At 41.6% G+C, this 15509-nt stretch overlaps 1 protein-coding gene and 1 long non-coding RNA gene across 2 annotated transcripts; one reads left to right on the top strand and one right to left on the bottom strand.

The window, feature by feature from the left end:
* Positions 1–1488: 1488 nt before the first annotated feature.
* pnkd (PNKD metallo-beta-lactamase domain containing) lies at positions 1489–14419 on the top strand. The gene is made up of 9 exons (XM_062997677.1): positions 1489–1649; positions 4884–4999; positions 5705–5817; positions 6806–6864; positions 7102–7194; positions 8302–8468; positions 12318–12404; positions 12579–12694; positions 14077–14419. The coding sequence occupies exons 1-9, from the start codon at positions 1489–1491 to the stop codon at positions 14248–14250; spliced, it is 1086 nt and encodes a 361-aa protein (XP_062853747.1). The 3' UTR covers positions 14251–14419.
* On the bottom strand, positions 12378–14288 carry LOC134317034 (uncharacterized). Its single transcript, XR_010013163.1, has 3 exons — positions 14059–14288; positions 12602–12664; positions 12378–12498 (listed from the first exon to the last, which is right to left on the bottom strand). It is a non-coding gene; the product is annotated as an uncharacterized LOC134317034 (long non-coding RNA).
* Positions 14420–15509: the final 1090 nt, after the last annotated feature.

The raw sequence follows: 15509 nt of genomic DNA, 5'->3' as shown, positions 1-15509 counted from the left end.
TCACTGATGCACTCTCTTAAGTGTCGCAAGCATTAAAATAGTGAGCATTAAAATAGCAAGCATTAAAATATGTGTTGCAAGCATTAAAGTATAGATGTATATCTAGAAATCTAATTTGTATTTTTCTCGGTTAAATAAAGGTTCAATAAAGGTTTGCGCTTTGCACAATGTGCTTATCCCTTCATTCGTTTTCACTAAGCACTTAATCCTGGTCAGGGGGTTGTAGTAGGTCCAGTGCAACCGAAAATTACTGGCCATAATGCACATTTAAAAAGTGGTTTACAAGTTTTAAGTATAAAATATAGTAGACACTATAAACTGATCAGCCATAACATTAAAACCACATCCTTGTTTCTACACTCACTGTCCATTTTATCAGCTCCACTTACCATATAGAAGCACTTTGTAGTTCTACAATTACTGACTGTAGTCCACCATCTATTTCTCTACATACTTTTTAACTTGCTTTCACCCTGTTCTCAATGGTCAGGACCCCCACAGGACCACTACAGAGCAGGTATTATTTAGGTGGTGGATCATTCTCAGCACTGCAGTGACACTGACATGGTGGTGGTGTGTTAGTGTGTGTTGTGCTGGTATGAGTGGATCAGACACAGCAGCGCTGCTAAAGTTTTTAAATACCATGTCCACTCACTGTCCAATCTATTAGACACACCTGATTAGTTGGTCCACCTTGTAGATGTTAAGTCAGAGACGATCACTCATCTATTGCTGCTGTTTGAGTTGGTCATCTTCTAGACCTTCATCAGTGGTCACAGGACGCTGCCCACGGGGCGCTGTTGGCTGGATGTTTTTAGTTGGTGGACTATTCTCAGTCCAGCAGTGACAGTGAGGTGTTTAAAAACTCCATCAGCGCTGCTGTGTCTTATCCAAAGACCAGCACAACACACACTAACACACCACCACCATGTCAGTGTCACTGCAGTGCTGAAAATGATCCACCACCCAAATTATACCTACTCTGTGGTGGTCCTGGGAGAGTCCTGACCATTGGAGAAGAGCATAAACGGGGGGCTAATAAAGCATGCGGAGAAACAGATGGACTACAGTCAGTAATTGTGGAACTACATTGGTAAGTGGAGTGGAGCTGATAAAATGGACAGTGAGTGTAGAAACAAGGAGGTGGTTTTAATGTTATGGCTTATCGGTGTATGTACAGAAAAATGGCTAAACATGGAATTTGGGGTGTCCAAACCTATGCATATTTAATAAATGTCCATTTAATTAAAAATAAATAAAGACCGAAATAAAGAGTTAAATGTTAACCAATTTAGTTTAACAAAGGGGATATTTAACATGTTGTAAAGTATTCTAAATTGCATTGTACTCCATACACAAGGGTACTTTATATAATATAAAACATAGTAATCGTACGTCCTACTTAGTGCACTTTATACATATATCTGCGCGGTTTGGGATTGAGCCAGACTTCAGTACAGAAACGTAATGGAGGGCACGCCCAGTAGTATGGCGCTTCCGGACTGGATTGTGTGTTTGCTTGGTGTTGCGTCAATCTGTGGAGGTATTTACATCTTCCGCCTTCTCACTAATCCCAGCAGGAGTTCATGGAAGAAAGGCGTTATAGCACGACTCATGGCTCGCACAGAGAAACCGTTCTTCTGGATAGCGTGAGTATGAATGACTGAATGAACATGCATGCAGTATGTTGTTGTCTATGCTGCTGATTGTCAGTGAGGCATTCAAACCCAATCATTTTACCGAGCAAAACGCATTGTGGCGGCATCATTCTGCTCTGGGGCTGTTTTGCGACTAATGGAAATGGTGCACTGCAGAAAACGGATGGAATTATAAACAAGATTGGCTTAAAATTCTTAAGAAGCTTAAATAATTAGACAGGCGCATTAGTTTTAGACGCAAATTCGGGGTTGTCATCTAAAACACACGTCAAAATGTACTTCTGAATGTCTATTAGGCTAAAACTAAGGTTTTCGTTTTTATTGTTTGTTCCCCCCCTTTTTCTCCCCCTTTAGCGCATCCAATTGTTCAGTTTGCATCGTGCTTCCTCTCTGTCTATGCCGAACCCTGCCCTGACCGAGGAGATGGAAGCTAACCCATATCCCCTCCGGAACATGGGCAGCAGCCGGATGCATTTTTGCCACCCACACATTGACGAGTGTGGCGCCACCTAGCGTTGCATGCGGAGAGACACACCCTAAGGGCACTCTTCCTCATCTCTGTGCAGGCGCCTCCAATCAGCCGGCAGAGGTCGCAATCGCATTCTGACAGAGAGAGACCCACATCTGATTCTTTGTCCCGCCCCCCAACTGAGCAACCGGCCAATCGTTGCTCATACAGCCTCGAACCGGTAAGGCAGAGCTGGATTCGATACGATGTATCTGGAATCCAGTTCTGGTTGCAGCGTGTCTTTTTACCACTGCACCACCTGAGCGGCTTGAAACTAAGGTTTTAAAAAGCGCCTCCCCAGAAGGTCCTAAGTTCGATCCCCAGGGCTAGCAGTCCGGGTCCTTTCTGTGTGGAGTTTGCATGTTCTCCCCGTGTCTGCGTGGGTTTCCTCCGGGAGCTCCGGTTTCCTCCCACAGTCCAAAAACATTCAAGTGAGGTGAATTGGTGATACTAAATTGGACTTGTGAACTGATGAATCTTGTGTGGTGAATGACTACCGTTTCTGTCATGAATGTAACCAAAGTGTGTAAAACATGATGTTCAAATCCTAATAAATAAGTAAATGAATAAAAAGCTCCTCCCAAATTCTGACATCAACTACATTAAATACATGTGGACTGTATTAAAAGTCATGCCTAATGATCGTTGATGGATGTTGGCAGCATCTGGAAAAAGCAAAAAGAGCTAAATGAAATACTACCAAATATGGTGTGCTCCATGTATATTTTTGGACAACGTACATTTGGGAAAACTTAAGAAGACCCACAATAAACAAACAAACCATAAATCAAAGTATGAATTACAAAATTACAAGCCTGATGGACATATTCAACCCTCCAAAGAATAAACAGAAAAAAAGAAAATAATACTATTTTCTTATAATATTAAGAAAATACTATGTTAGAGTAGCAGAATATTTTCTGATACTGCCATATCGCAACTATTTAACCCCTACATTATATTGCTGATCTTGTTTGTTTATTAGGATTTTAACGTCGTGTTTTACACTTTTGGTTACATACATGACAGGAAAGGTAGTTTATCTTCACACAAGGTTCTTTAGTTCACAAGGTTATATCAAACACAGTCATGGACAATTTAGTATCTCCAATTCACCTCACTTGCATGTTTTTGGACTGTGGGAGGAAACCGGAGCACCCGGGGTAAACCCATGCAGGCACAGGGAGAACATGCAAACTCCACACAGAAAGGACCCAGACTGCCCCACCTGGGGATCAAACCCAGGACCTTTTTGCTGTGAGGCGACAGTGCTACCCACTTAGCCACCCATATTGCTGATCTTAAAAGCCACTGTTAGTCTATATGACCTAAAGTTTGGTTACAACATGATTAAACCATTGGAAACTTAATAACCACACTTAATTTGCCCAGGCTATGATGTGTTATATAAACACCACCAGAGATTCAAGTGTTCAAGATGTGCTGTGATCATGGTGAAAAGTAAGGAGCTGCACAAAAGCTAAGAGAGGAGATCATTTTATTGCACCAAAGAGGCAATTGATGTAAGAAGATTTCCAAGACTTTGAACACTCCTGGATACACCATTCAGAGTATTTTCTTGAAGCTCCAAAGTATTGGCACAGGAGCAAACCAGCATGGCTTTCATCCAAATCTCAACAAAGGGCAAACAAAAAACCACATGTGCAATTGGTATAAGAGGATTTCCTATAGCATTTCTAGAGACATCATTCAGAGTATTTCTCAAGGCTTCAAACTTATGGCACAGCAGCAAATCAGCATCTCAACAAAAGGCAAACAAAAAACCCATGTTCACTTCTTGTTCAAAGACTTACATGATGACCTGATAAAAGCTGGGTAAGTGTGGCAGCCATAAGATCATTACTTGACAACCAAGGACTTCATGGACGGATGCCATGATGGATGCCACCTGGTCAACTGGAATACACCAGAAAGAATTTGGATAGGCCTTCAAGCTCTGGGACATGGTTTTATAGAGGAACTAATCAAAACTGGAACTCTTTGGCCATATGGATCAGTGGCCATTAGGGCAAGGCATTTATCAACAGAACAAAAAAATTTTCAAATAAAAACTCAATTATGCCAACTTGGCCGCTCAGGACGCTAGCACACCAGAGCTGAGATTTCGAATACATCGTATCGAATCTCAGCTCTGCCATCTGGTTGGGCTGGGCAGCCACATGACATGAGCATTGGCTGTTGTTCAGGGTGGGATGAGCTGGACCAGGGTTCCTCATAACTGGTGCAATTACGACCTCTGCTGGCTGATTTATGGCGCCTGTGCAGAGTCAGGGAATTATGCTGATCAGGGTGTGGCTCTCTGTGCACAAGGCTGATCCGCATATGAACTCGCCTCGTGCAGGTGAAAAGAGGCAGTTGGTACTTTACACGTGTTGGAGGGGGCGTGTCTCAGTTGTGAAGCTCCTCAGTCAGCAGTGGAGGGTTGTATCAGTAGAGGTGAAGCGTAACACAAGCAGGGTAATTGGATACGACTAGATTAGGGGAGAAAATCGAGAAAATTAGAGAAAAAGAGAAAAAAAATTGTCAACTTTTTTTTTCCAAAATTCCTTGTATGTGTCAGTAAGTATTATTTCTCTGTTTACTGAAACTTCTTGTTGTGTATTTTTAGTCAATTATATACACATTACCAATACCAATACTCATTACCACAGTGAGGGGGTTAAATATTTACTGTTATTTATTTTCTTTTTTTTTAGGTACTCACTATACTCACGAACCAAACTGGGCTACATGTTTTACAAACGACAGATGAAGAAAGCGAGGGAGAAATACCCAACTGGCCACTCCAGAACTGAACCCACAATAATAAATGGTAAGACATAATGTAAGAAACATCACATGGTTTCTTGAGGGATGCATTAATCTAGACACTTATCAGCCTGAAATTCTGAATTGCTGTTTTTCAGTCATATCCTTGCCAGGATTTGTACCATGTATGTGTATGATGTTAGCAGATACATTACAGATCTTGTCAACAGGACACGGCATGTTTTAAATATTTTGCATAGCTTGGTAACAGCAGGATAGTAGCATCAGTTATCAACTGTTACTCATTGATATAAAATGCTAAAATATGATGTCTGGAGTGGTTTGTATGGGAATGAAATGGTTGAGCAGCAGTTAATCACGGATGGCAGTGCTTGGCTCTGCAAGACCCTGTTTTTGCACTCATATTAAAGGGGGCATGTGACAGTCTGCCTCCACAGTCATGGGTTAGGGGCTGCAGCAGCAGATGAAAGGTTGCTGTCAGAAGGAATTGGATACAACTAGACAAAATGAATAAATAAATAATTGGGGAAAAAAGCTTCAGTTTATCCCCACCTAATTATACATGAAGGTTTTTTGTCACCTTGGCAACTTTAAATGTATGGTAGTAATAAAGCAGCTTGGATAACAAAATGTTTATGCCAGAACACAAGCTTAGTTGCTTTGATTTAGTACTCTCATGAGCTTAATACCAAACTCCATACTTGAATTGAGAACCTGTTTATTTGTGATTTTTACTTTGCCATCGTAGGTATCAAGATCATTCCGTTACCTGTCCTGTCAGACAACTATAGCTATGTGATTATTGACACAGAATCAGATCTTGCTGTTGTGGTGGACCCTGCTGATCCCCTGTCTGTCCAGGTATGTCTATGTGTCTATATCGGCTTGTAATGCTTGTAAATTATTCTATTATTATAATATACACAGACGAGGCATAACATTATGACCACTGACAGGTGAAGTGAATAACACTGATTATCTCTTCATCATGGTTCCTGTTAGTGGGTGGGATATATTAGGCAGCAAGTGAACATTTTATCCTCAAAGTTGACGTGTTAGAAGCAGGAAAAATGGGCAAGCGTGAGGATTTGGGCAAGTTTGACAAGGGCCAAATTGTGATGGCTAGACGACTGGATCAGAGCATCTCCAAAACTGCAGCTCTTGTGGGGTGTTCCCGGTCTGCAGTGGTCAGTATCTATCAGAGGTGGTCCAAGAAAGGAACAGTGGTAAACCGGCAACAGGGTCATGGACGGCCAAGACTCATTGATGCACGTGGGGGGGCGAAGGCTGGCCCGTGTGGTCCGTTCCAACAGATGAGCTACTGTAGCTCAAATTGCTGAAGAAGGTAATGCTGGTTCTGGTAGAAAGGTGTCAGAATACACAGTGCATTGCAGTTTGTTGTGTATGGGGCTGCATAGCCGCAGACCAGTCAGGGTGCCCATGCTGACCCCTGTCCACTGCCGAAAGCACCAGCAATGGGCACGTGAGCATTGGAACTACACCACGGAACAATGGAAGAATCTATTAGATCTATACTTACTTTTTGTTTTTTTAGAAATGATGCCAGTTACCAGTCTGTGTGCAATTTGCTTTTATTTTCTTATGATTGGCTGAACTGAGCTTCAAAGTATTACTTTATAATAACTCTCTTATTTCTCAAATTTCTCAAAATTCTTGCTTTGTATTCAGTCACAACTGTCAGTTGCTTTGGAAAAAAGGTCCACTTAATGCCGCAAATGTAAATGATGGACTTTGCATTATGCAAAGGGAGACAATCATGCTGAAACAAGAATGTTGACACAAAGTTGAAAGCATATAATTTATTTCATATACCTGATTTTATCTGCAGTGTTGTTTGGAAGCGGAAGGGGTGACTTTAGAAGCCATTCTTTGCACACATAAACACTGGTGAGTACACAGCAAGAAATTCAATTTACTACAGTTTACATTTGTGTTACCCTTTAATCTGAGCCAGATAAGGTAACACAAGGTCAAGAACAAGAATCCACATCTGGGCATAATGTGTTTATGGCACTCTAATGTGGAATGTAAGCCACAGATTTCTCTCACTGGCTTAAGTTTTATTGCTCTATAAAACATGTACATGAATATTTTATGTAAGAATCCCATCCCATACATTTTCAGGGACCATAGTGGAGGGAACCAAGCTCTGAGGAGGCACTACAGCTCTTGTAGGGTGTATGGAAATGCAATGGACAACATTCCTGGTCTTACACAGTAGGTACATTTCAACTCCTTTCAGTGTATATTATTTCTGTTGAAATTTCTGTTGTTATCCCAACCAACATCACTTTTTAATCTGCAAAGGAGATGTAAGTACTGCTGTGTGCAGCCACATTGTTGTATGGATTCTTTCCTGTTTATGTTTGACTAGTCTGTAGTTTGGTTGTTTGACAAAATCTAGTCTACCCCTAAGGGGATTACTGTCTGGGAAATGTCAGGGCAAGCTTAAAATCCACAGAGGCTGCATCTGCTTTTCTTCTGTCTAAATAATCAGAAACAAACTTCATTTAGGCTTTTAGGTGCTGATTTTGGAGCAGGGAGGCTCTTAGCCAATGACAGTTGTCAAATGTCAAGCTAGATTGACACCCATGTTACAGCAGCTTCTAATCCATGACAGATCAATGATCCACCGTGGTCTAAATCTCAGCTGTTGTATTGGCCAGCTAGGCAATACATATCTAATGAATTTGTGTAAATAAAGACGCCCCTGTAATACACTCAACATCCTAGTTGCCATCCAGGCTGAATGTGGAGCAGGCAAGAACTAGTCATTAAAAAAATATTGGCATAATTAGCCACTGTGTCTGTTGGGTGTGGAAATGACCGGACTAAATGGGTGGGGTCTTCAAACGCTGTGTAAGGACCCTGGTTAGCAGATAGAGGTGTCTGTTCAGAAAACATGGGCGAAAAGAAGGGATCCGCTAGGGTCGGAGGAGGCATGAGCAGCAATATACCCTCCTCTAATGCAATCAGGGATCCCCAGCAAAAGGAGAAAGAGGGGGGAAAATGCATAAATAAATAGAAAAAAAAAATACATACCCCGTTTCTGGATTTCTGGAAATGTTGGGGCATTTTGTAAAATGCTATTAAAACAAGAACCTGTAATTTGTTCATTCTATTGCACATTTATTTAACTGACAAACATAGAAATGACGTTTAATATTTGTGCTTGACCAACTTGATTGTTTTTTATTTTAAGATAATCAAATTTTGAATTTGATGCCTGCAACACACTCGATAAAGTTAGCACAGGGATAATTTTTAAAGCTATGCTCTTCTCATTGTTATATCTGACTCCATCATATTGTTCTGCTTCTCTAGCCCTCTGACAGACAATGACACAATAGATGTCGGGACGCGTATGCACTTCAGGGTTTTTTGCACACCTGGCCACACTGTGGGTCACATGATCTACCTCCTAGATGGTAGAGGCTTTGAAAGTCCCAGCAGCCTCTTCTCAGGGGATCTGGTCTTCCTCTCAGGATGTGGTAAGTCTAAGGATGAAGATGCCTGAAACAGAAACATGCTTGTTTCAAACACATACAGTATATTGGTTAATATATGTTCATTTTAAAACTGATGACTGAAAAACTTTCTAAAGTGTTGCAACAGGGCAAATTTGAGAATTAAAACTAAGGATGCAACAACTAATCAACAGAATCAATTAAAATTAATGATTAAGGCCGCTCAGGTGGCGCAGCGATAAAAACACACGCTGGAACCAGAGCTGGGATCTCGAATACATCGTATCGAATCTCGGCTCTGCCTGTCGGCTAGGCTGAGCAGCCACATGAACAACGATTGGCCTGTTGTTCAAATATGGGCGGGACTAAGCCGGATGGGGTCTATCTCTCTCATGACTGGTGCAATTACGACCTCTGCTGGCTGATTGATGGCGCCTGCACACTGAGATGAGAAAAGAGTGCTCTCAGGGTGTGTCTCTCTGTACACAACACTGAGCTGCACTGCACTCGTCAAAGTGTAAGTGAGAGGATGCATACGGCATGCTGCCCATGTGTCGGAGGGGGCATGGGTTAGCTTCGTTCTCCTCAATCAGAGCAGGGATCGGCATTGGTGGAGAGGAAGCATGACGCAATTGGGCAATTGGACGCGCTAAAAGGGAGAAAAAGGGGAGAAAATGCATAAATGTAAAAAAAAATTAAAAAAATTAATGATGCCAACCTGGCACATGTAAAACCGCTTCTGATTAATTGTCCTAGCCATGCCAGGAATCCTGCATTCACTTTGTAGCCAATTGAAACTCGATGACAGTTGGTTCTGGGAATAATGTTGAGTTTACAAGGCATTGAGTTTCAAGGTATTTTTTCTCATAAGGATGTATGGGAAACCTGTTAATGCATTCCATGGTCCTGTGGAACTGCATATATTTTAGACTTATGTTAATTAAAAACCCCCTGTTAATTAAAAACAGTTAAAATCACTAAAAAATACAATAAAATCTTAGCAAGATCAGTAAGGGCACATTCACATGAGAAGCGGCAAAAAAGCTTTTGCACTGGCTGTGCTGTTATTTTCTATGGAGTGTGCAGGTGCACAAAACTTAATGTGACTTATTGTACTAAAACAACGAGCGAGGAATTTCATTAGTGGAGAGAACTTATGAGCAGTAATAATTAAAAGGTTTAGTGTTTCTATGTTGTTCTTTTAATACATTAATTCCCATTAACTCTCTCGGAAAAGCTGATTCCTACAATTTGTCAGCCCCCCGAGCTATAACACAAGTTTAAAAGTGAAACAGGAGAAAAATCAAGCTGAACGCAGATACATGTGGACACTTTTAGAGTGAATCTGCTGGTTATTCCACACAAATGCAGATACGTCTCGTATTCGCACTTTGATGACGTTTCACCACACCTCTCAAGCCAAGCGCTGAACAAAGCAGCAGTCGCATGTACGTCAAGTTTAAGGGTACAAATTTTAGGGGATGTTGAGTTACAAGGTACCACTGTAAAGTAATTTTGCATTGTCTTGGTGGCTATTAGAGATTGCACTAACAACTTTAAAATATTTTATTCATTTTATTCATTTTGCCTGAATACCCGAAGAGAAACCATATTTTATGAGTTTAGTGTTTTTTTTTCCAGTCTATCGCAGGGCAGACATACACACAAACATACACACACACACATACACACACCCATTCACCTTTAGGGCAATTCAGTGTCTCCAATTAACCTGACTTCATGTTTTTGGACTGTGGGAGGAAACCGGAGCTCCCAGAGGAAACCCACGCAGACACGGGAAGAACATGCAAACTCCGCACAGAAAGGACCCAGACCACCCACCTGGGGATTGAACCCAGGACCTTGTTGCTGTTACCCCTTTTCCACCAAAAAAAACCGTGGTTCTTGAACCGGTTCTGTTCGGGTTTCTCTGAACCTTGGTGTTCTGTAGAGAACCGACGCGCGTTTCCACCAGTTTTTGAGAACCAAGCAGCGTCATTATCGGTGGGCGTTACATACTAAGAGTTAAGAGAAGTAATATCATGGCAGAGTGTGTGCATTATGTGCGAGCATGTGCTGCTGTTACAGATGTTTGTTTTTATGTAAAAAGCAGCGATCTAACTATCGGTGATAAGACGTGACGTGTTTGTCTCAGTTCTTGTTTTCTTTAGTTTATTGACGTGAGAAGCGTTTTGCGCTTCGCTTTCACTGCGACTCTCGGCGCAAATAACCGATTTGCTCAGCGCTCGACTTGAGCGGTGAAACATCATTAAAGTTCCACAACATGAACATTAATCTCTGTGAAATAAACATCAAATCCACTCTAAAATACCACATGTATCTGTGTTAAGCTGGATTTACTTCACGTGTGTTTATGCAGCTCGGGGAGTTGAAAAAGCTTCATGCTTTATTTTTCATGTTAAGCGTGTTTCGTTTTGTCCGGGTCACTTTTATCACGTAATATCACACAATTCACCTTTTTAAAGGCGCTTTGAAAATATCAGCGGCAAACTGGTTCAAAATGTAATCAGGTGAAGTTTAAAAGATAAAAATGCAGCATTAAGCTCCATATGAGACACCAGCGGACGGCATTGTTGCTGACGCTATGCTGTACAACATGACACGCCTACTGACGGACATCACGGTTCGGGCTGAAAAACCAAGTATTCTGTGGTGCCAGATTGGCCCGCTAGTTCACTGTCTGGAACCTCTTTTTTCCGGTGGAAACACGCGGAACCGGTTCAAAATCAAGTTCGGGAACCGGAACGGGCTCCGTGCCGCGTCGGTGGAAAAGGGGTATGTGAGGCGACAGTGCTACCCACCGAGCCACTGTGCCTCCCTGTATGAGAACTCTTTTGATTTAAAAGTTGCGGCAGGTCCAGTTTCAGCAGAAGGCATGAATACCCATTGTAGCCAAGGAGCAGTTACTAGCCACTTCAGCTGATGGTTGTCAGTTCCCAGACAGAGCTGTATCATGTTGAGAGATACGCTTTGCTTCATGTGACTCAGCCCCCTATACCCACTCTCCTATATCCCCTCTCATGTCTGTAGCAATGTAAATTTTACAAGAAATGTTCTTTTATGATATGGAGGTGGATTAATGTACCCTGTACATTTGTGAGGGCATTATTGTATATAAGATATACACACACATTTTGCAACATTTACCACCTTCTAGACTCACGGGAGTAAGGGATACTCTAAGCCAGTGGTCCCCAACCACTGTGTTTGTGTTACAGCAGCTTTAGTGTTAACACACTACTTATTTATGGTGTGTTGTGATGTTTCTGATTTTTAATCCCTGTATTAAGTCGGCCATTTATAACCTTGGGGGTGGGAAATGCATGGGAAAACAAATATATAACATATAATAAATTATTATATAAATGTAATCATTATTATTGTATAAATATAATACCATTAATGATTTTTAATAATAGTACAGTGGATCCTAGAGTTACGGACGGTTTACCATACGAAAATTTTGGGTTACGAACGATCTTTTTCAACTTAACGTACGAACAAATTTTGTTTGTAGGCTAATGATGGGGTTGCAAAAATTCTTTTGAATTCATCTAAGTACCGCGTTAAAATCTGTGTAGTGACTAACAGAGATACTAAACAGTGGTAGCCTTGTGGGTAGAGCTTTGGACTAGCAACTGAAAATTGAGTGTTTGAATCTCAGCTCTGCGATGCAGCCACTGTTGGGCTGCTCCAGGGGCGCCGTACAATGACTAACCCTGTGCTCTGACCCTAGCTTCCAAACAGTCTGGGATGTGTGAAGACAAATTTCGTTATGCTTTACATCTGTATATGTATATATGACAAACAAAGACATTCTTCTTCTTCTTCTAAACATTTTTGCCCTTATAGGGCGAATGTTTGAGGGCCCTGCTTCAACGATGTTGTCGTCTCTGGACATAGTCAGCTCCCTGAATGACGACACGTTGCTCTGGCCTGGTAATCTACATCACCTTTACTACTTCACTGTTTTATCTGTCACCATGACACAACAATAGCTCACGCTGCTCCAGGTTATCCCACTGTTCTGAAGCTATACTGGGACAAGGACACAGTCACAATGAGTAAATGCATAATGTAAAGCTGTATTGTAAAACTTAGATTTATTTTTAGGCCATGAGTATGCTGAAGATAACCTGATGTTTGCTGTGGAGTTGGAGCCAGGTAACATGGCACAGGACCGGAAGCTACAGTGGGTCCTGCAACAGAGAGGTCAAAGACTGTGCACGGTAAGATAAAGAAAACATGGGCTGCAGTCCATTCTACAGTGATTATAACTATGCCCCAATCCCAAAGCCAAAAATGTTTTTAGTCTTATAAAGGCATTTTAAGTCTTGTGGAACTTATGAACTCTGGAGTCTCAATGAAGATCATAAGCCTGGGTCTGGAGTCTCGGGGAATGTTATAAGCTTAGGTCTGGAGTCTCAGGGAATGATATAAGCCTGGGTCTGGAGTCTCTGGGAATGATATAAGCCTGGGTCTGGAGTCTCTGGGAATGTTCCAAGCCTGGGTCTGGAGTCTCAGGGAATGTTGTAAGCCTGTGTCTGGAGTCTCTGGGAATGTTCTAAGCCTGGGTCTGGAGTCTCTGGGAATGTTCTAAGCCTGTGTCTGGAGTCTCAGGGAATGTTCTAAGCCTGTGTCTGGAGTCTCTGGGAATGTTCTAAGCCTGGGTCTGGAGTCTCTGGGAATGTTCTAAGCCTGGGTCTGGAGTCTCTGGGAATGTTCTAAGCCTGGGTCTGGAGTCTCTGGGAATGATATAATCCTGGGTCTGGAGTCTCTGGGAATGTTATAAGCCTGTGTCTGGAGTCTCTGGGAATGATATAAGCCTGGGTCTGGAGTCTCTGGGAATGTTATAAGCCTGTGTCTGGAGTCTCTGGGAATGATATAAGCCTGGGTCTGGAGTCTCTGGGAATGTTCTAAGCCTGTGTCTGGAGTCTCAGGGAATGTTATAAGCCTGGGTCTGGAGTCTCAGGGAATGTTATAAGTCTGGGTCTGGAGTCTCTGGGAATGTTATTAGCCTGGGTCTGGAGTCTCAGGGAATGTTGTAAGCCTGTGTCTGAAGTCTCTGGGAATGTTCTAAGCCTGTGTCTGGAGTCTCAGGGAATGTTATAAGCCTGGGTCTGAAGTCTCTGGGAATGTTCTAAGCCTGGGTCTGAAGTCTCTGGGAATGTTCTAAGCCTGGGTCTGGAGTGTGAGGGAATGTTTTAATGGATGTAAGGTACTAATAAGAAAATACAGTTAACATACTTGATGAGTACAATTTAGTTCTGTATACAATTAGATAGAGAAAAATGATCACATTTGTCTAGAGAATTATGCATTGCCATCTGAGATCAACCCTTATGCAAGTGTCTCGACCAGCCAACAGAGGTATTTCCAGCAGACATGAAGTATTCCTGCTGGACCATTGCCTTTCCCAACCTGTACAGACGCACAGCCAATTGTGTTTTCGTGTAGGTGCCTGGCCGATCATAGTACAACCGAGGTTTTGGGCTAGTGCATTAGACTGCTGTGCCACCCAGTATTATACCAAATAATACAATATAATAAAATGGTTTTATTGTTTTTCTGTGTATTGTGTGCTCTATATTACCATTTATTTTAAACCTAGAGTCCATCTACACTGGAAGAAGAGAAGCAATACAATCCATTCTTGAGGAGCCATTCTCAGGATCTTCACCGGGCTCTTGGTATCCAACAAAACCAGGATGAGGACTGGACCTCATTCAGGGCCCGAGTTTTAGAGGAGCTTCGCAGGCGAAAGGACATCTATAAGAGCCGATAGGTGAAAGGGTCCGACTAAGATTCGCAAGATGAAACCACTGAAAACACAGAAATGTACTCTGAAGCAAAATGTGAAAGCTGAGGATTGCACACTGCTGACACTGTAAACTAGGGATGTTCCAATGAATCTTTTTCTGTTTTTGAAATGATTCATACACCAAAGCTCTAAATACTGGTCAATACTAATCTGATCCTCACATGCTCTTAGTAACAAACATTTGTACAGAATAAAATCTACTAGTGGATTGGATCTGTAATATCTGATTCAGATCAGATCATTTTAGTCAGGTTATAACTTTGACACTACTATTTAGGACATCCCTGTTGCATAAACAATGTCTGGGCATTATTGAGATATTGTTGGTTGGACACTAAGGTTTAAATAATTACACCGGAGTTCTTTTAGACCAATCTGATTTACACATGTACAGGACATGTCAGAACAGTATTGGGGTTTCAGTGATTTTGGCAGCAGTTCTTTTTTTATTGAATGAATGATTGGAACATTTACTTTTGTCCACTGAACGTTCAGAATTGGTGTTTTCTTAAAATGTATTGGATTTAAAAATACATACAGTAACTTAGATCGTCAATTTATTAGTCCTGGCCATGTTTGTTTGTTTATTAGGATTTTAACGTCATGTTTTACACTTTGGTTACAATCATGACACAAGATTCATCAGTTCACAAGGTTATATCAAACAGTCATGGACAATATAGTATCCCCAATTTACCTCACTTGCATGTCTTTGGACTGTGGGAGGAAACCGGAGCACCCGCAGGAAACCCACACAGACACGGGGAGAACATGCAAACTCCACACAGAAAGAACCCGGCCCGCCCCACCTGGGGATCGAACCCAGGACCTTCTTGCTGTGAGGCGACAGTGCTACCTACTTAGCCACCGTGCCCTCCGTCTTGACCATGTAAAGCTTTTTTGATTCCAGCAGCTTCTTATGGCAAGATCTAGACACATTTCCTTGCATAAGTTTGTCTTTTCTTTTTAAAGACCACAGATCTATCAATTTTTTTTGTTATGGTTGCAGTAATACTAGCCTATTTATATAAGCAAAACTAAATTTTACCCAGCATATTTTAAGAACACCTGAAATTATGTGATTGAAAAGGTATTTTTAGCCAAGTAAGAATTGCTTCCATCATTCAGGCAAAAAAAATGAACAGTTGCAGAATTTCTGACTGCTAGTCTGATCGTACATTTGGGTGTATTTCATTAAAATTTACTTTTGATTAATAGGTCAA

Source organism: Trichomycterus rosablanca, chromosome 6 (genome assembly GCF_030014385.1).
Source record: "Trichomycterus rosablanca isolate fTriRos1 chromosome 6, fTriRos1.hap1, whole genome shotgun sequence".
In the NCBI taxonomy this organism is placed as follows: domain Eukaryota; kingdom Metazoa; phylum Chordata; class Actinopteri; order Siluriformes; family Trichomycteridae; genus Trichomycterus; species Trichomycterus rosablanca.
Note: the sequence above shows the minus strand (reverse complement) of the source record. Positions and strands in the feature narration are given on the sequence as shown.

Coding starts and splice junctions, on each gene's coding strand:
- pnkd (XM_062997677.1), top strand. CDS start 1,489: ATGGCGCTTCCGGACTGGATTGTGTGTTTGCTTGGTGTTGCGTCAATC. Junction 1,650..4,883: donor AAACCGTTCTTCTGGATAGC/GTGAGTATGAAT, acceptor CTTTTTTTTTAG/GTACTCACTATACTCACGAA. Junction 5,818..6,805: donor CTGATCCCCTGTCTGTCCAG/GTATGTCTATGT, acceptor TTTTATCTGCAG/TGTTGTTTGGAAGCGGAAGG.